The 20,300-nt window shown below is 39.1% G+C and overlaps 1 protein-coding gene across 1 annotated transcript in view; it reads left to right on the top strand.

The window, feature by feature from the left end:
- Positions 1-20,300, top strand: part of SLC37A3 (solute carrier family 37 member 3) — a 737,607-nt gene that overhangs the window by 49,898 nt on the left and 667,409 nt on the right. The window contains exons 2-5 of the mRNA XM_044088481.1: positions 7,355-7,547; positions 11,961-12,123; positions 16,617-16,731; positions 18,051-18,143. Coding sequence (XP_043944416.1) covers positions 12,023-12,123; positions 16,617-16,731; positions 18,051-18,143 — 309 coding nt within the window. The 5' untranslated portion in view covers positions 7,355-7,547; positions 11,961-12,022. The remainder of the gene's footprint in view (positions 1-7,354; positions 7,548-11,960; positions 12,124-16,616; positions 16,732-18,050; positions 18,144-20,300) is intronic.

The raw sequence follows: 20,300 nt of genomic DNA, 5'->3' as shown, positions 1-20,300 counted from the left end.
TGTTTGGGTGAGATAGCTGCTTGCGTTTTTACTTCGGAGGTCTTGCTGTTTGCGGAGATTTTTGAGAACCTCTGCAAAAGTGGATGTGTGTTTTGTGTTATTTTGTGAGAGGTATGGTGGTGTGTGATCTGGTGAGCTATGTGTTTTATGAGGTATGGAATGTGTGTTAACCTTCTCCTCTAGACTGGCTAGCCCAGTCTTTGTTTGAGAGAGCGTGGCTTCCAGTTTGGTTATTTACATGCATCTCTCACAAGTAGATGTGTTAGTAGGTAGGTTGTCTGTATACTGCGATCTGCATCACAATGTCGAACCTTACAACAGTGAATGCTGTATTGCATTCGTTGTTCTAAGGTTTGACATTGTGGCATTTGTTTTTTCTTTGTGCGAAACCGCACTTTTGCACAGATATAAATTGCATTGCATGAAGTATGATCGACAAAATGATGCACAGTATGTGTGTGTGTGTGTGTGTGTGTGTGTGTGTGTGTGTGTGTGTGTGTGTGTGTGTGTATGTATATATGTGTATATATATATATATATATATATATATATATATATATATATATATAATGCGCAAATATCAAACCCAAACAAACAAAAAGATAGAAAAAGGAAACGGTTTCCTTTTGCTATCCAATCACCAAAATTTCACTACACATTCAGGCATAATTTGGCTTTGTCCCCCTGTACGACCTTATTAACACCTGCTAACATTAACCCTAGCCTTACTCTTTTTCGTAATCTTGCATCTTACAGTAGAAAGCCGAAACCCTTGCTGTAACACTGCCACCACACAAGATGAGTTCGGACATGCACACATCAATTCGTGCATCAGGACACAGGCACAGTATTAAATCCATCTTCCCTTACTGCAGGATATGTAGTCAAGAAGGAAAGAACTAAACAATTGTAGTTTTTTTTTTTTTTTTTTTGTGTCTGTCAGGGATAGCCCTACAAAACATCTTGCTGACACCAACATAAATATGAAATGTTCATCCTTGAGCAAGTATGACAAATGAACGTTAATGTTTAGGGCTATGGCTGACACCAGACACATGCAAATAAGCTTCACCCTAAACAGCTGAGGAAAAGAATTATGGACAGTGTCTTCAAAGAATTTGGCTACCTCACTCTCAGCCTAATGCTTTTCAGTCTTGTGTTACCAATATTCTACCCACTGCTGTAGGAGTCCCACAAAGACCTGTGCTTAGGCCCTGTTATTTAGCATGGTCATCAGAGATGTGCACAAAGTAATGGAAAATGCAGCCATTATTTGGTATATGGTTGACTTGACATTTATATACCCAGCTGATACATACTCCTACCCAACTTTGAATGGTTCAACAAATGGCATCTAATATTAAATGCCAAAAAAAAAATCAGTAAAATTTATTTGCCATCAGTACAATATGCAAAAACATGCAAGAGCTTATCATAACATCTGCTAACGAAGCAGATCTTGAACAAGTGAGCCACACTAAGGTGCTAATAGTAGTCCTCGCTCAGGATCTAAAGTCTCACCAGTACACCAACTATATAATGGCTAAAACCAGCCAAAATCTTGGCATGTCATGCAGAATTAAACTATATTTAACACCACAAGCATAGCTGTAGTCAGCAGGATCTCTCTCATGCTTCTATCTTGTTCACATCTCCTATTTTGAGGGCTGTCAAAAACATACACCAAAATAAATTGTAAGCTGTTACAACAAAATTGCAGACCTTGCCACTAACTTACTTAATAAAATGCATCCCTGCATAACATTTCAGCAGATGCCTTGTTTAGAACTGTGACATACCCTGAATTTTGCACAACTGGTCTTCTCATAATAATCTGTATAGCTCAAACAAATGTCTAGCAGTCAGCAGTCTTATCAGTAAAGACCTTTCTGATCACAGTACCTAGTTCATGTATTCACTAGACTTTTACTTAGTCCATGTAGCAAAGTTATAGAACTCTGAACAGAAGTCTAAAATTCTTCTTGCAATAACTTAAAAATAACCTAAATGTCATATGAAACTGCTGTTTGTGGAAAACCTAACCGCCTATATTAGAGAGAATTCCTTTTAAATCAAGTAACTTGTGTGATATAGAGAAGGGATGCAAGGCTTTGAGACAGTCCATGCAGCTTTTAGGATTTAGGTCCTTTATTTTCTTGGTGAGAAAGCATTGTGATCATTCAAATTATGTTGAGTGTTAAGTTGGGTACATACCAAAGGGGGCATTATACTCAATGATTGGCCTAATAAGTGCCAGTGGAATGAGCACATCCCTGGACCCAGGTACTATAACCTCACTAATAAAATGTGCAATGAAAAAGGATTTGATCTCCATGTAACCACTATTGTAAGAAGTGTTGTCCACATAGGTTTCCAGGTCCCTAACTACCAGATTGATTTGTGTTGTCAGTATGATGGTTACAGGGTGCATTATGCTTGCCGAAGGAGACTGTTAAACATTTTCTAGTTGTAGTCCATGCTTATGACATCAGCTATTTCCTTGGGAAAGGCCCTCTTGGAGGATTTTGGTGTCCTCTGGAGAGTTTATGGAAACTTGGTTTATGACTAAATTTCCAGTCCTCTGCAAATTAAGTCAGTCAAAACCCCTGAGCATTAGCTTTGACTTTCAAGAAGTAAATGCCAAAGAAGAGTGGTCAGAGGACTGATCCTGGAAGAAACCATTAGTGACAGGTCTTTTGGTGGAGAAAGAGTTTCCTACCCCAATTTCCTCTCTTCTGTTTGTAATCCCAAGTTGCTATTCAACAAGCTGCTAAACATTTAGGTGGAAGGATTTATCAAAAATGCCAGTGTGTGGTATGGAGTCATATGCCTTTGCAAGGACTAGATATGTGTCCTTATCCATTGCTGCAGTAACCTTTTTGCAGATGTCAACCAGGTTAAGCAGGCAGAATCTGCCCTTGACAAAACAAAATTAGCTTGGTTCAAGAGTTTGTAGGCTACCTATGTCCTTGTTAATTCCATAAACATCCTCCCCATATGATCCTCTGTATAGCCTTACAGATGAGGCTGGTCAGAATTATGGGTCGGTAATTAGCTGGTCCGTTGATACCTCACCTTTGTGCAGGGAATGAGTGTTGCTGTCCTGCATTTATCCATCCAGCACAAGACATGTTTGGAGGTTGATACTGAATAGCCTTGTAGGAGGTTTGACAGTTACTTTTTCATGCTGGCCAGTAGGCATCCTGGTATGTATTTGCTGTATGGTCATTGAGGGATAGGGAGGGATGTGGAACCTTCTCAAGTCCTTACTGACTGCAAAAAGACTGGCCTTGAGTAAATTTCCAAATACTGTTGGGTTGGTGGTTGACCTGTACTGGAAATATATGGTGGAAAAAACAGCACAGTTGTCTGATCTAACCAGCTGAGGATTAAACTGTTTGTGTTTATGAGGGTAATGGACATCAAGTATGTTGGTGCATTTTGGTGGGGGAGGTTACTGTTTTGTTAGAAGGGACTTGCATTGATGAAGTCAACGAAACACTGCAAGTATTTATTTGTAGAGGTGTAATTTGCAAATTTATGGAGGCATAATTTAAAGTCTCCTATAAGAAAGGAACGTTGGTTGATACGTTTTATAATTTGCTGGAGTAAGGATGGGGTTCTGTAGTTGGCTAGGATATGGTATGAAGTCTTGTTTACTGATTTATAAAGATATGTAGAATATTGTGTCATTGTCCTGGTTGAGGGAAACGTATCACAAAGAAAGTGATCTGTAGCGAGAGTAGGGAACAGGTGGAGGAGACCCTGGAGAGGTGGAGATATGCTGTAGAGAGAAGAGGAATGAAGGTCAGCAGGATAAAGGCAGAATATATGTGTGTGAATGAGAGGGAGGATAGAGGAATGGTGAAGATGCAGGGAGTAGAGGTGGCGAAGGTGGATGAGTTTAAATACTTGGGATCAGTAGTACAGAGTAATGGTGAGTGTGGAAGAGAGGTGAAGAAGAGAGAACAGGCAGGATGGAGTGGGTGGAGAAGAGTGTCAGGAGTGATTTGTGACAGACTAGTACCAGTAAGAGTGAAAGGGAAGGTCTACAAGAGGGTAGTGAGACCATCTATGTTATATGGGTTGAAGACAGTGGCATTGACAAAAAGGCAGGAGTCAGAGCTTGACATGGCAGAGTTGAAGATATTAAGATTTGCACTGGGTGTGATGAGGGTGGACAGGATTAGGAATAAGTATATTAGAGGGTCAGCTCAGGTTGGAAGGTTTGGAGACAAAGCCAGAGAGGCAAGATTACGTTGGTTAGGACATGTGCTGAGGAGGGATGCAGAGTATATTGGGGGGAAAAAAATGCTAAGGATGAAGCTGCCAGGTAACAGGAAAAGAGGAAGGCCTAAGATAAGGTTTATGGATGTGGTGAGAGAGGACGTGCAGATGGGTGGTGTGACAGAGCAAGATGCAGAGGACAGGAAGAAATGGAAACAGTTGATCTGCTGTGGCGACCCCTAATGGGAGCAGCCGAAAGAAGAAGGTGTGACTGTAAGTATAAATATTTAACATACACTGTAATCAACTATGCTTGTATTTAGTAACTTCTCCTGGCATGTTACTGCATAAACGTCCAACACAATTTGTTATATTCAGTGAACATTTTTTTTTTCTTTTGCCAGTTTTAAAACACATAACTTGTATAATGTTCGCATCTCCTAACCTTTGCATTCTATCAACAATTGTATTTGGATTGTCTTTAATCTCCCAGATGGACCTGAAAGTGGTCCATTTGGATAAGCATTCTACAGTGGTAAACGGATGGAAATAAAATAATAAGCATTTAGATGGGATAACTCCATGCAGACAGTTTTGTTCTGTTTAGCTAAGACTTTTGACTCTAGGCCCTGCTCGGTCATCATTAAAAGCTGGTCAAAATCGATATAAATAACTGGGGATCTCACTCGATTGCCCAGCTGGCAGGCTGACTGGAAAGTACTCTTAGAGTTAATGGCAAACTGTTCCCCTTAAGACTTGTCACCAGTGGGGTACTGAAGTGCTGTATTTTAGGACCCCTAGATGTCAAATTTAATGTTAAAGGCCTCTCTGAGTGACCAAGTTTGTGGATAACTGCAAGCTTTGAGCTATTCTCAACTCCCTTGAAGACACTTTGATCCTCCAAGAGAGCAAATTCAGAAGACAGAGTTGGGCTGTTATGATAGTGCTCTAAAGCTGAACACCAAACGATGTAGCATCATACAGTTTAGGAGGCTGGGAGTGTGGCACTCCTACAGTATAAGCAACACCTTCTTAAAAAAAAAAAAAAAAAAAATACCTAGACGTCTTTGTGGATAATGAATTCCCCTTTAACCACCACGTATCCCCTGTCCTTAGGAAAGCTATCTTCTGCTTTGCCTAGCTGATTACAAAGGGCATCTCCTCTGGATCACAACAGCTTATCATTCCCCTCATCGGGCACGCTTTCTTGGTATGCACCTATCGAAAAAACCTAACCCAACTTGAAAAAATCCCAGCAGTTCTGCACTAAAAACATCTTTGGTATGAACTCCCGCAGTTACAGTGAGCATCTAAAAGCACTGTCTCTCTCCTGCATCTCCTTTCAACTCCTGTAGGTGAATGATGTCTGGCCTAGAAAGCTGCAGAAGACTTTGTTTGACCAACTGCATATACGTAAAACTGGTTGTAACACAGGTATTTGATCAATGGACCTAAATCTGCATTACAACATAAATATTCCCTACCTATGAAACAGACGCTTATTATCCGCAAATCTAATGTGGATGAATTAATAGAGAACTACAACATAGCCAGGCCTAGCCCTATGTTCTTAAAGAGGAGTACCTAGTTGGGTATACCAGTGAGATTGCAGTGGTTAGTTGTGAAAATGCTTATCTGGTTTGCTGTCTACTAGCAACCTGTGTAGAAAGGAGTAACTATTGGGGGTGTACCAGTGGGATTGTACTGGTTAGGCTTAAATGGTCTATTGCCTGGTAAAAACCTATTTACCTATACCAGATACAGGCCAGGAGCAGTTAAGTTTGGTTCTGGTGGTAACAGTGCCTCTGTACAACTACTTTGTGTTTTTTTTCTAATGTATACTGTATGAAGAGATAACTTGGTGGTATTAAGGATATTTGGGTACTAAACATATAAATGAATCTGTAAATTTGCTAAGTACACCCCCTACATCTGTTGCTTTGCCTGTTTTGCAGTAATATTTATTTGCTGGTTTCGGTTGAACTTGGGTGATCATTCTTCTTTGTTTGGGTTTTACATAAATCCCAGAATGCCTGTATGTCTCATCGTGGACGTAGTCAGTTTTTAAAATATGCTGAATGTATTTTTTTTTTTTTTTTTTTTTTATTATTAGTCCTGCTGTCATCAGTGAATCATTTTTTTAGCCCTTGTAAAATTGTGTTCCTTGAAAGTACTCCATTATATTCACTTTGTGCTATTTGCAAGAGATGCTGTGTGTATTCTCCATCACCTTTTGAGCACTACTGTTCCTCTGCCATATTCTCCTTCCCTTCCAATTGTCAGTCATACTGAACAAAATAGTTAGCAAAATCCTCAGTTTGCTTCTTTGTGAAGGACATCTTCCCCAGCAAATGCAGCCGTACCAGCTGTTATGCTGTGTTCCATATGGTATTTGTTACGTGCATGGCTTGTGATTCTGGGCCCTTTTTGTGAGTGGAACTTGATACAGTTATCCTATCCTGGCTCTGCCACTCTGTTACTGCTATCCGCAATGACTTGAATTTCATATTCTGTTTTTCTGTAGGCTGATAAAATTCTGAACCTGTACTGACTTAGGCCTGCCAGGAAGAAGCATATCCTGTATCTGAAAGCTTGAGTACGAATGGTGTCAGCTGCTATTGTGTATATCGCTCAATCGCAGTGTGTCATGTAGCCTTCCGAAATGAGAAGCAAAAAGAGTGTATACAGTTTAATGTAATGTGCAGCAAAATGAAATGGCTTTTTTTTTCATTAAGATACTATTTAAGAGCAGCCTATGATTATCCATTCCAGCGCTTAACTGCTGACAAGACGAAAAAAAAAAATTTCATCCATTCATCTTGTGCATGAGCATGCTACATCAGAAGAGTCATGCAGTTACTTTTCACTTAAATTTAAATAGCATTTATCATAGAGATTTGTAGCTGCTTTGATACATCCTCAATAGTTTTACTTTGTGTGGAAGTGTGTGATAGCGAAATAGCACATTATTATTGTTATTATTATTATTACAATACGAGTGAGATGTATTACCTGTGCCTAACAGGTAGCTTCTGTAGCTTCTGTAATACAGTTAAGTGTGTCACTGACCTTGCTGGAAACTGATGCTGTGCTATAAAACTACTTGATTTCTGTACTTTTGTTACAGGGGCATCCTTCCCAAAACTGCTTTGTATGGGGCATGTGGAACATTTAGCATCTGCGAATGTTGTCTTCCTTCCTTCCTGCTGTATTCCTTTAACATTCCGTTTTGCCTTTCACATCGTAATGGGTCGTGGAGTATTAACCAGCTACATCAGTCAGCAGTAATGTCATCTGAATTCAGGTCCAATGACAACAAGGTAAGAAATGGGGGGGAAAGATGACAAAGTTACACTTAAACAGCTTTGCACAGGCATAAGAATGTACTCACATATATTTATGTATAGATCATTAAAATATGTAAACTGTTTTGCACTTGTGTGCATATATACATAGTTGAACAAATATATACTTATGTATATTTTTGTTTAAATGTATACAAATGCATGAGTATATATGTCTGTGTGGGTTCATATCAAAAGAACGAACGCTTGTTTCACCGACGCTCAGAATATCAAAATGAAAAGATAGACAACGAGAAGACCGACAACTGAAACCACCGACAGTTCACAAGCACAACACCTCATACACTCCACACCACAACAACAACAATTAACAAACTAAACAAATCCCCACACCAAACACCACACACACAACACAAGCAAACCAAAACCCTAACAAACCAGCAGTAAACCATACATACCTATCGACAACCCTAACCCAAACCCTAACCCTAAGGTCCGTCACTATCGCACACTCACCCGACCCGCGCCCTAACCCTAACTCACTTAACCCACCCCTAACCCAAAAGATATCTCTACTACACACTTACCTGACCCGAGCCCTAACCCTAACTCACTTAAGCCACCCCATCCCCACAGACTGTCACAATCGCACACTTACCTTACTTGCACCCTGACGTCCGTCACTACCGCATACATACACATCCTTTCCCCATTCCGCTTACCTCCGCGTCGCTATTGTTCCGTCGGTCTTCTCGTTGTCGATCTTTTCATTTCGATATTCTGAGCGTCGGTGAAACAAGCGTTCGTTCTTTTGATATGAACCAGTCTGTGTATATTTATATAGTATGGGAAGTGTCCTTCTGCTTCCTGTTTAAAATATAGTATTTTGCTTGTTTTCATCTAATAATGGCTCCATTCAATTAAACTGTATTCTGAAAAGGTTTTAGATGAGCAAGTTATTAGCTGTTGTTCATTTGCTTCATTGGCCAGTAATATTTCACTTCTGACTGTGGCATGCAGCAAGCTTTGTTTTCATGACTAGCTGGCTATGTTGAAATCCTGCTGTGCTGCATTTCCCATTTGTCTTATTTAAATTTTTTAAAAAAGTGTCGGTAGTATTGAGAAGTGTTTTTTTGTGCACTAGTCTTTTCCTACTCATGAATCTGTTCTGAAAAAGTAACCATAGGTCATAACACATGCTAATATCAGATTTGGGGGAGTGATGTAGAAGAATGACACGCACTCTACAAGGAGCCACCAAGATGCTCTTAGAAAAATGAGGATAACCAAAATAAAAAGACCAAATCCAGCAAAATTCAACAACCAGCAAAGACAGCCCAGGAATGAAAAATGCAGGCCAAGAAGATCTTCCAGTACTTTAATAAAACACAGCAAAATTGACAAGCTTGAGAGTGTTCATATAAAAATACTTCAGAATCTGTTACAAAAGCACAGACCCCCGTTTAAAGACCCCTTCCTATAATCACATGACAGTTTGCATCACCAATGCACTCATTTGTAGAAAAAAGCATGCCGTAAAGCAACAACATATTACAAGTTAAAACTTTAACATCTTTTTTTTTTTTTTTTTTTTTTTTTTTTTATCTGCTAGTTTTCAAATATAAAATGAAAATAAAAATAATCCTTGGCCAACTTGTTGTTGTTTGTCTTTCAGCTTTTCCCGGTTAGGGGTCGACACAGCGGAACTCCAGTCCGCTAATGATTGGCAGTAGATTTTCACAAACACCGAGGTGCCAGCTCGACGTCCAACCTTCAGCGAAGGCACGCCCATTTACGCATGTCTTTCGAACGCCACCCAACCGCGGGGAAGACATGCAGACTCCACACAGAAGACACTCCCTGCACTCCAACCGAGAATCAAACAAGTTTTTTTGTATATATAGTATGTTGAAATGCACAGAACAACAGCACCTAGCTACTGCGTATAAGATTTAAGTTTTAAAACACCCCTTCGTTGAGGCCAAGAGGATTAGTAGCATTTAATCTAAACTGCCAACGCAGTTCCCTTTCTTCCAATTTATCCACCCATGGTCCCCCCTCTATGGTCTTGTAACGCTTGTTCCAAAACAAAAAATCGAACTGACTGGGGTACTCTGTAATGTGTTTAGCAAGGGCATTTTTACTATCCAGTTTTCTAATGTCAGCTTTGTGTTCATATATACGCTCTTTGATTTTCCTCTTTGTCTTGCCTATATAAAAACTTTTACACAGTTGACATACAGCAGCATAAACCACCCCCATACTGTTGCAGTTACAAAAATTCCTCATATTTGCTAACATAGTATTGCTGCAATGGGAACAACATGTTCTTTTCAGACACTATGAGGTTAATCCTTGGAAGTTATATCTCCATTTTATGGACAATATTTTTATCGTCTGGGATATACCCCCAGAGGAGATCTGGGAATTTATTCATTCCTCTACATCTTTTTTGAGGTTTACTTACACCATTCAGTTGGAAAGTACCAATTATTTGGATGTTACTATTTTTAAAGATTATCAGAATGATCAATGGGCTAGAACAATTTACAGAAAGCCCACATACAGCAACAACTTATTACATTTTGAGAGCATCCATCCTTTCCATCAAAAATTAGGAATCATCAAAGGTCACTATATTAGAGTGGCCAGAAAGGTTTCCTTTCACAACCATTTCATGGAAGAATGTGTGAGACACTGTGGCATGTTACTCAAGAGGGGGTATCCCGAGGGCACAGTTGCCACGATTTGGGATAATATCATGGAGAAAAGAATGAAGGGAGATATAGTACCCGTTGTACACCCCACCTCCACTTTGGCCACAGGTGCATTTTCTAGGAAACAAGTGGATGGGTCTATTATGCAAAAAGCCTTTGTTACAGAGTTTTGCAATGAGGCCCCTCAGATTAGGGGGTATTGATCAAAAACTGGCAGATTTTTCTTTGTTTAAAGAATTCTGAGACAAAATAGGGAACCATCCAACCGTGGTCTTTAGAAGGAGCAAGACCATTAAAAATTATCTTGAGCATACATCTGTCCACTGTGAATATGGACACAGTAACAAAAGGGTTGGCACCTATAAATGTGGCTTTTGCAATTACTGTAATGACATACTGGAAGGTGATAACCTGGTGTTAAATCAAATGACAATTAGATCTAGGAATTTTTGTAACTGCAACAGTATGGGGGTGGTTTATGCTGCTGTATGTCAATTGTGTAAAAGTTTTTATATAGGCAAGACAAAGAGGAAAATCAAAGAGCGTATATATGAACACAAAGCTGATATTAGAAAACTGGATAGTAAAAATGCCTTTGCTAAACACATTATAGAGTACTCCAATCACAGTTTTTGATTTTTTTGTTTTGGAACAAGTGTTACAAGACCTTAGAGGGGGACCATGGGAGGATAAATTGGAAGAAAGGGGACTGCGTTGGCAGTTTAGATTAAATGCTACTAATCCTCCTGGTCTCAATGAAGTGGTGTCGATAGCTTATGTTTTAAAACTTAAATCCGTGTAACTAGGTGCTGCTGTTCTGTGCATTTCAACATGCTATGTGTGTGTGTCTTTCTGCTTTTCCCGGTTAGGGGTCGCCAGAGTGGAACTCCGGTCCGCTAATGATTGGCAGTTGAGATTTACGTGCTGAGTTGCCAGCCCTAACGCACAACCTTCAACGAAGGTACGCCCATTCACGCATGTCTCCACGCAGAAGACGCTGTAACTGAGAGTCAAACCGGACAGCGTCTTACAGTGAGGCGACAGCACTACCGCAGCACCACCACCGTGGAGCATTTCAACATACTATATATATATATATATATATATATATATATATATATATATATATATATAAACTTTTTTTGTTGGACAAGGATTATTTTTATTTTCATTTTATATTTGAAAACTAGCAGATAACATAATATTTTTTTTTAAGTTTTATCTTGTAACATGTTGCTTTAAGGCATGCTTTTTTCTGGATGTAAGTGCATTGATGATGCAAACTGTCATGAGATTATAGGGAGGGGTATTTAAACTTTGTGTTCGTGCTTTTGTAACAGATTCTGCTGAAGTTTTTTTAATACAAAAGCGCTCAATTTTGTCAATTTTGCTGTGTTTTATTAAACTACGGAAGCTCTTCTTGTCTTGCATTTTTCATTCCTGGACTGTCTTGCTGGTGGGGAATTTTGCTCTTAGAAAAATGTTAGGAGTGTTGGGAGTTTTATTCATTGGCAGTGTGGAAGAGTGTTAGGAGTTTTATTCAATGGCAGCGTGGAAGAGTCAGTTTGAAGACTACATGTACCAGATTTAAACAACTATTCCCAGTTAACACAAAAAAGTAGTAATGTTGTTGTTGGCTCATTCTTGATAAACTAAGATGTATAAATTTTCCTAAGAAAATGTACTGAACGTTTTCCTTTGTATATTTTAGGCTTTTGGCACCGTAACCTGGACACCTGCTTAGCTGTAAGCCATTTGAAGGAATCCTTAGCGATGGATGCAACATCTCGTCCTGTTAGATGGTTTGATTGTAGGGCACACCTCTCGCATTATACGCATCATCACTTTGTAGTCTTCCTTCTCACGTTTTCTAGGTAAATCTTTACTGACTAAAGAAAAACCTAGTCCATTTCCAAATTTCTCTGTTTTTATCTGGCTAAATGATTATGTAAATTTGTCATTTAATGAGTGGGACATCAGTAAAGTGTTTCCATGAGATGTAAGTGATGAAGTAATGCTTGTAACTTGAAACATCTCAGTTTATTTAAATAGGGAGTGATGATGACATGGAATGAGATACATGAGGAAATGGCTGGAAGAGTGATGTAAGCAGAAATGTCCTAAGAAATTTGTGGATAATGGGAGATGGTGAGAGAAGCAATCTGCATATACAAACAAGCTGTAGCCATCAGTGAACTCTTGCTGACCACTTATTGTTTCCATTTACCTTATTTTCTTATGGTTGTGTTACCGAACTAGTCTGTGGACTGTTACAACCTGTAACTTGATTTGAAAAGTAGGTTGAACAAAATCTGAATAGCTATAGTCCAGCACCATTGATGATTGCAGTGGGATAATAGTAGCCCAACCTAGATAACTGCTTGTTGATAGATAAGCAACTGGACATGAAAGATCTTGAAAAATAAACAGAGGTTGGCTTGTTTCCCCTTGAATAGGTTTTGTGAACAGTATGTTCTGCTTTTTATCTTGCAGCTGTTAACCCAAAGCTGTTTTAGAGCATGTGACTACAATTGCCAAGCCAAGTATTTCCTATTCAGGGTGAACTAGGCCTGCAGGAAACACAAAAGCTTAGCCCTGGATAGCCCTGGATTAGAGATGTCCAGTGTGTGAAGAAGAGACCAGATGTAAGGCTAGGATTTGACATCAAGGAGGACAAATCATACATAATGTTTCTAACAGACAGGTACTGACTTTAGGCTTGCTCATTTTTCTGTTGATAGGTCTAATCTACAGTGCAGTTGTGTTGCACAAGTGGGCTTTTAGACTATGGGGTACAAATTCAGTGCCTGAGAAGGTTTGCAGAAAAGGTGCTCCTAAAAATTGTTAGGATTTTTATTGGGTTGTAAGGATATCCTGTACCACAATGAGCAGCTGTCTTCATTAGAAGGCCTTTACTGTGAAACAGGCATAGTCGATGTACCTCGGAATGATAGCCCCAGTACATCAGGTACAGCTGTTTCAATGATGCACAGGAACAAAACAATGAGACAGAGAGATCTCAAGACAAGAACAGAGAGAAACGTTCAGCACAAGAACATATGGAAGTCTTGCTGCACAGGGCAAGGTTGATGCCCTATAGCAGAGTTGACCGTTTTTTGCCCTACAGCACAAGGGCAGGTGGAAATTCTGTAATACAGGGAATTAGGTCATGTAATGCACTTAGGAGTATCACCTTAGGTTGGCTGTGGTAGGTTAACTAAGGCCTTCTAAATATAGTTTTGTAAAGAAGATGGTCCGTGACTGCAATTTAGACAGAGGGTTTTATCAGAGTGGTAATAATGTGAAAACATTTGAAATGATTTTTAAACACTGACTTGACTAACAGAGGTGGCATTACATACATTAGGGTGTCAAATATCCTTTTGGTGCCTTCAGTTTCTGTACCTGTTGAGCAGAAGATAGTGTTTTTGGAGATGCATGAAAATGCCAAGGGATAAAACTGAAAAGGATACATGATTTAAATGGTTTAAGCTGAAAACATGACTTTTAGAAATGTAAGAATGGGAAAAAATGTGTAGAAAAACTATAAAGAACAATCTGTTAGTGCTGTGGTGATGCTTATGGCACTGATGATGGGGTAGACTGTGGAGATATGTTGGTTGTAATGCTGGTGGTGATTTTGATACTGGTAGTATTGGTGATTGTAATGGTACTAGCAGTAAAGTTGGATAAGTTTAAGATGATGGTAATAGTGAGTTGTAATGGAGATGGTAACTGTAGTGCTGTAATGGAGGCAGATGTGATTGAGATGATGGTGACAGTGGTTGGTTCTAACGGAGGTGACTGTGATAGTAGTAATAGTACTGATGCTTTTAATGGTGCTGGTGGTGAAGGTGGATGTGACTGAGGTGGTGGCACCAGTGATGATACTGGTGGTTGTACTGATAGTGGTGACTTTGGTAATATGGTGCTTTTAATGGTGCTGGTCATCATGGATGTGGTGATGGTACCTGTAGTGGTGCCGGGAATAGAAACAGATGTGATGTAGGTGGTGATAGCAGTGACAAATAATGGTGACTGAATGTGGTAGTACTGGTTCTGGAAATTGGGTGAAGTGTGGTTGAAATGTTGGTAACCTTGTTGCTGCTAGTTATAGTGATGGTGGTGACCCTGATTGTTGTTCGACTGGTAGGTGTAATGGAGGTGGCAGTGATTGGTTCTAATGATGATTTATGATTGTGCCATGTGAAAGTAATGTTGCTGGTGGTTGCAGTAGTGAGCATGGCTGTGATGGTGGTAGTACTGATGCTGGTATTGGAGGTGGATTTGTGTGAGCTCATTGTAGTGGTGATGATGCTGATGGTTGCTATGATGATGGTGGTGGGGGTAGTATCAATGCTGGTAATGTAGAGAGATCTGGTTGTGGTAACAGTGATGATGGTGGTTGTAGTGGTGGTTGCACTTGTGCCAGTAGTGGAGGTGAATGTGATTAGAGTGGTAATAGTGGTTGAACTGATACTGTTAACTGTGATGGTTGTGGCACTGATGGGTGTGATGGAGATGACAAAGATTCATTCTGATGATGGTGGTGGCAGTGCTAATTTTAGTAAATGAGTGGAGTGTGACTGAGATGGTGGTAGCAGTAATGCTGGTGGTTGTAGTGATGGTGGCTGTGATGGGGGTGATCACTAGTGCTGGTAATGGTGGTAGATATGATGTGAGGTGGGGACAACCATGATGATGCTGGTAGCTGTAGTTATGATGGATGTAATTATGGTGGTTCTGTGTAAATGATGGTAAAGGAGATTGTCTTGGATAAGGCAGTGGTGGTGGAAACGGTGTTATTATTTGATTTAAGAAGACCATGAAATGGAGACATTTAATACGTGAACTTGTGCTTTGTCTACACAACTGAGGAAGTCTGGACCAATGAGTGGTCTTGGGATTTTGGAGCTACTTTAATTTGTTTCCAAAGCACACTGTTCTGAGTAGACTTCCTTTTAAAACTGAACAGTGCAGTGAATCTTTTGTGTCAGTAATATTAAAGGAACTAGAGTGGGATGGTCTGCTTTCTCGAAGCCCTGTCTCGGAAGCAGTATAGATCTGGGACTTGAAAACATTCTTCTGTTTTATGAGATGGAGGTGGAAGGGTGGAGATATCTATGGGTGGGCCATGCTTGCTGTAATAATGAAGTTAAACTGTCCAGTACAAAAGATTGTTGTGCTGGATTCCATATTCCTTCTACTCTCTTATGGGTATTAAAGCCATTTTGTTTTGGATCCAAGCATGTTGTTTACAAGAATATTGTTATAATAGCTTTGCTTGTTAGTTATTTGTTTTTGCCATTCTGTGTTAAGTTGTTTGCATTGCCTTTCACCTGGCTTATGTGTAAAAGGCCGCTGAGGGCAGTATAGCTACCTGGTTGTCAGATAAGTGAATAACTACATTAACAAATGCAGCATACCGTGAACCCAAGATCTACAGAATGGTATAGATGAATTAAATTTGTTTTTTCCAAGTAAATGAGATGTGATTTCTTTAATTTGATAACCAGGATGACTAATGAAAATGGGCTGAGAAAGCCAAGCCCATTGTTACAGTTACTCTGGCTTTTTTACAGACTTCAGAAGAACTTACTTTGGCTTTTTATGGATTACAGAAAGGTTTTATGTTCCTCCTGGTAAGAGAATAAGAATTTTAGAGATGGGGTGAGAACCATCTTTTAAAGCATTTTAAAGAAAGTCAGTTGATGTAAAATACTATGTAAATCATAAGAAATACAAATGAGGAACAAGAAGAGCAAATGTTCAGTTGTGCGTTTATAGTGTGTACAAGAGGACACATCTATATATAGTAATTTTAGTGAAGAAAACGGTGCGAGGATGCTATAGGTGAGAGTGGTGGAAAGAATTTTAGAGGAGGTGTGAGGAGAAAAAGAGGAAGCGAGGAGGAGTTATTATATGTGCATAAGTGGTGATGCACTGGAATTCTGGGACATTAAACCTGTGGCTGTATGTATCTGCCAGAAACTGTCATACCATGTCAGTGCTTTAATGTATTGATTAGGGTCATGAAGGATTTAAAAAGTGTGCTTTACCTGCTGAGGTAACAAAGGGGAAAAGCAAGTTTTTTTTTTTCTCTCCTATTAAATGTTTGCTTCTGAATTGATATTGTGCTTATTCTAATGTGAATCATTATGTTCTGCACTACAGGACATAAATGCAACTTTTTGATTTGGTTTCCTTCTAAACCATTTGCCTAAGTTTACTAATAAGTGGTAGTGAGAAGGTGTGTGCACTATTGAAGAAATAATGGAATGCATGAGTAGGTAAGCTGTATCTTGTTAATGAAATTACCATCTGTTTTTCATATCCATTAATGTTTTTGTTTACTGTTTTGTTTCAGTTATGCTTTGCTTCACTCATCAAGAAAGACTTTTAGCAATGTGAAGGTCAGCCTTTCTAATCAGTGGACTCCAGCTATTCAGAATGCATCTGTTCCTGAATTCTACCCTGAAGAGGTAATGGACAGGCTTTTATAGTGTCTCACAATAGACAGGTTCTTGTAATGTCTGGTAAGGCAATGTATTTTGATGACTCATAATGAACATGCGTTTACAATGACCCATGATGTATAGGGTATTGTACTTGCTCTATATAACAGCATTACAGTTGGAGCATTTTATAACTCAGTTAACATCTGTTTTGACCAGCTGCTTTGAACCATCCTTGCATCACTCTCTTTGGGGTGGGATTCATAAACACAGTCTTTGTGAAGCCATAAATGCATTAATCCATACTGAAGCATGCCAGGGCCATCAGGAAGGGTGTGCTCAGTTCATAAAATTCTCATCTTGCAAGTCTTGCACAGTGCAGTAAGGCTTGGTGTGCATATTATTATTACATTAAAATTAGTGTGGTAGTATGGTATTCTACTGTACTGTGCCTTGCCATTCACCCTATTCATAAAAACATAGTGTGGTAGTATGACTTTCTGCTTTACTGTGCAGTGCCATCAACCCTGTTCACTAAAAAGAGAAAGTGAGACAGTTGTGCCGGGGCCAGGTGTGTGCTGTAGTATTGTGGTAGTGTGACATATGGCCATAGATGCCTCTATTCCTCCCCATGCATGTACATAATGCACTCCTTCCCTCTTTGTGTGGTCTACAGTGTGGTACAAAAAACAAGGAGTGCCAAGCTTCATTGCAAGTGCAGTACATTAATAAGTGACTTTTTAATGTACGATTCCTCCTTTTTGTATTAAAAGATTGATATTGCAGTGCAGCTGAAAGCTCTCCTCTCCCTGGGATGCAGCTGAAATCTCTCTTCCCTCAGATACAGCAGTCTCAAAGTTGGTATATTTAGGTGTCAGGTGGGACGGGTGCAGTGGAGTTTTGCCACCCTAGAAAAACTCTTAATAGTGAAACAACCAGTATTAATTGAATATCATTGTTGCATTACATTTTCAAGCTTGATATTTAGTGACTGCCCTTTTGAGTGTTAGTCACTCACATATTGAACATTAGTTATGCAGCTAGGGAGAGGTTTGTAGACATTTTTTGCTCTCATGCTTTTAAGAGATGAATTTAAAGGCATTGATTGGTAAATATGGATGAATGAAGAGAGAACTGTAGGAAAGGAAAGTAGAAATGATAGCTGCAAGTAAAAAGAGAGAAGCGTATGGGAGAAATGAGTTTAAGTAATGGTTTAAAGGTGATTGTTTTATCTACATCTGCAGCACTGTTAGATGTACTTTCCTTGTTGTTTCATTATGAATGAAATGTTATATATTAGTTAAAATGAGCATGAATCTAAAAGTATGTCTGTCCCTCCTGTACAGGTATGGGCCACCAACCATTTGTTCCTGAACACAGAAGGAGCAACACTCTTCCTGGGTGTGCTAGACACTGTCTTTCTTTTTGCATATGCTGTGGTGAGTAACTGATGTCTTCAAGTTTTTGGGTGCAAGTAACAGTAATTTTAATTTCTCCTGTTATTACTTTATCTCATTACTTTATTTACATTGTAGCAGAGCTTTCTGTATTTATGCAGGTCACTGAGTTCTACACTAAAATGTGTTCTAGGTGCTTACTAGTTTACTCATTTCGTTTCTGCACTTCTGCCAAAATAGTAACTGTTGTGTTTCATTGAACTTTGAAGTGACTCCGGTTGCTCCACAAGGCATTGGCCAGACATACTAATTCTGAAATCACAAAACTCATATCCCATAATACAAAGAATTACAGGAAATACATGCAGATGTGTGTTATATAATTCAGAATGGTTTAGCTTTACCCAGAATTTCATTATGCCAAAGTTAAATGTTTTATTCTTTGTGGCTTTATGTCTGGTATTCTTTAGTTTCTTTCTGTCCATGTCCCCTTTTTGTAACCTTCAGATATGCCTTCCACATGAAACAAAGTAGTGTGATCAACTGTGAAGCACTTACTAGTTCTTTCATGAGACTTCAGCTGAACTTGGTCATTCTGATGATCCTCAGATAGGTGAATCATGTCTGTTTGCTTCATTTACCTTTTGTGAGTGCATTCAATGACCCTTTGGTGCCATTTATTGTAGGTTGCATATCATGTGCAGTTGTTTTCCTCTCTGTTTCTCTAACAAGACTTTGCAAGGTGTGCATCAGGCCTTCTCACTAATCGTGTGCTCAGATTCACAAACCATAATAAGGCCTGGTATCTGATGGCATGGCAGTGGGTTAACTTCTTAGTACCATAACTCAAAATCATAAAGTCCCAGTGTTCCTAGTTCCCACTGATGTCACAGGCATTCAAATAAAGAAACTTATCATTTCCAGCATAAAACTATTTATTATTTTTGCATCTTTTGTGTTGCTGTGTTTTATCCCTTGCCAGTTTTACTTCTGTGACAAGTAGGCCCAAATCCATAAGTCGGCAGTACCATACCTTTGGGGGGGGGCTCCTTTTATAAGCATAGTGGCTAAGTAGGACAATTCTGCATCACGGTTCAAAGGTTCTGACTTCCAGCAAATGTATAAAATCTGCATGCTGTCTCCATGTCTATCTTGTTGTCTCCAGATTGTTCTTCATTCCGTCTCAAAAAAAAATGTGCTGTCTGACCATGCTAAATTCTGCATTGTATTCATCCTTGTCATTATGTACTGCTTTATGGCTGAAAATAATCTGAAAATGACCAGGATTCTCACTAGCATCAGAATGGTTTTGAGGAGGGGAGGCAAGCATTTGACACCATTAACAGGGCAGTTATGATTCAGAGGGAAGTGGCGTGTAAGAAAACACAGCTGTTGTTGGTCAGTATTGCTGCAGAGAATGCATTCTACCAATAGAATTGCAGCTTGCAGCTCCCTTTGTGGAACAACGGTAGCATTTGTGTCTCCTGATAGAATAATTGAGTTAATAAAGGAGATGTGGGCTGGGCTCCTCATTGGCAAGCTGTATTTGAACAGAGAAAGAAGGATTTCTTCTGCTACCTTTGTAATTTTCTTTATATTTCGGGCAATTAACAAAGAAAGTAAGGGATTCATGAATTCCAAGCCAAACACTGTAAGACACTTTCCATCTGGTGTTCTCAGTGGAATAACTGTACAAAATTATTCCCCAGATTTGAAACAATATGAACCTACTACTGGTAAACTTAAAACTTCAGTTTTAATTTGCAGTTCCTCACTTGTCTGTGCTTACTAATAAAGGAATTGTGAATTCAACATGTCCTGGATTGGATTTTTACTTTATTTACTAAGTTTAAGAGATTTGTTTGAGTGGACAGCTTTATTATTTTTAAGTTTAAGTTGTAAGTTTAAGTTTAGTAACGGTTAATACCAGTACTGGGTTCATATTATTTCATATCTAGGGAGTATTTTTGTATATTTATTCCACTGAGAACTCCTGGTGGAAAGTTTTAGTGTTTTTTTTTTTTCTTAGACTGTGTACGACGCTTTGCTTACTGTAACTTTGAAGGGACTCTGCGGATTTTGTCTTACTGGATTCATAAATTCAAGGCTATAACTGGTTAACTTATTTGCAGATATTACTTTTTACTTGATAACTCTAGAAAATTAAATTTTGGTGTCATGGAACATTTTGAGATACCC

The sequence above is a fragment of the Protopterus annectens genome, chromosome 11.part0 (assembly GCF_019279795.1).
Source record: "Protopterus annectens isolate FY-2018-M chromosome 11.part0, PAN1.0, whole genome shotgun sequence".
Classification (NCBI taxonomy): Eukaryota; Metazoa; Chordata; order Ceratodontiformes; family Protopteridae; genus Protopterus; species Protopterus annectens.
The sequence above is the reverse complement of the archived record's forward strand: the minus strand, read 5'-3'. Positions and strand labels throughout refer to the sequence as shown.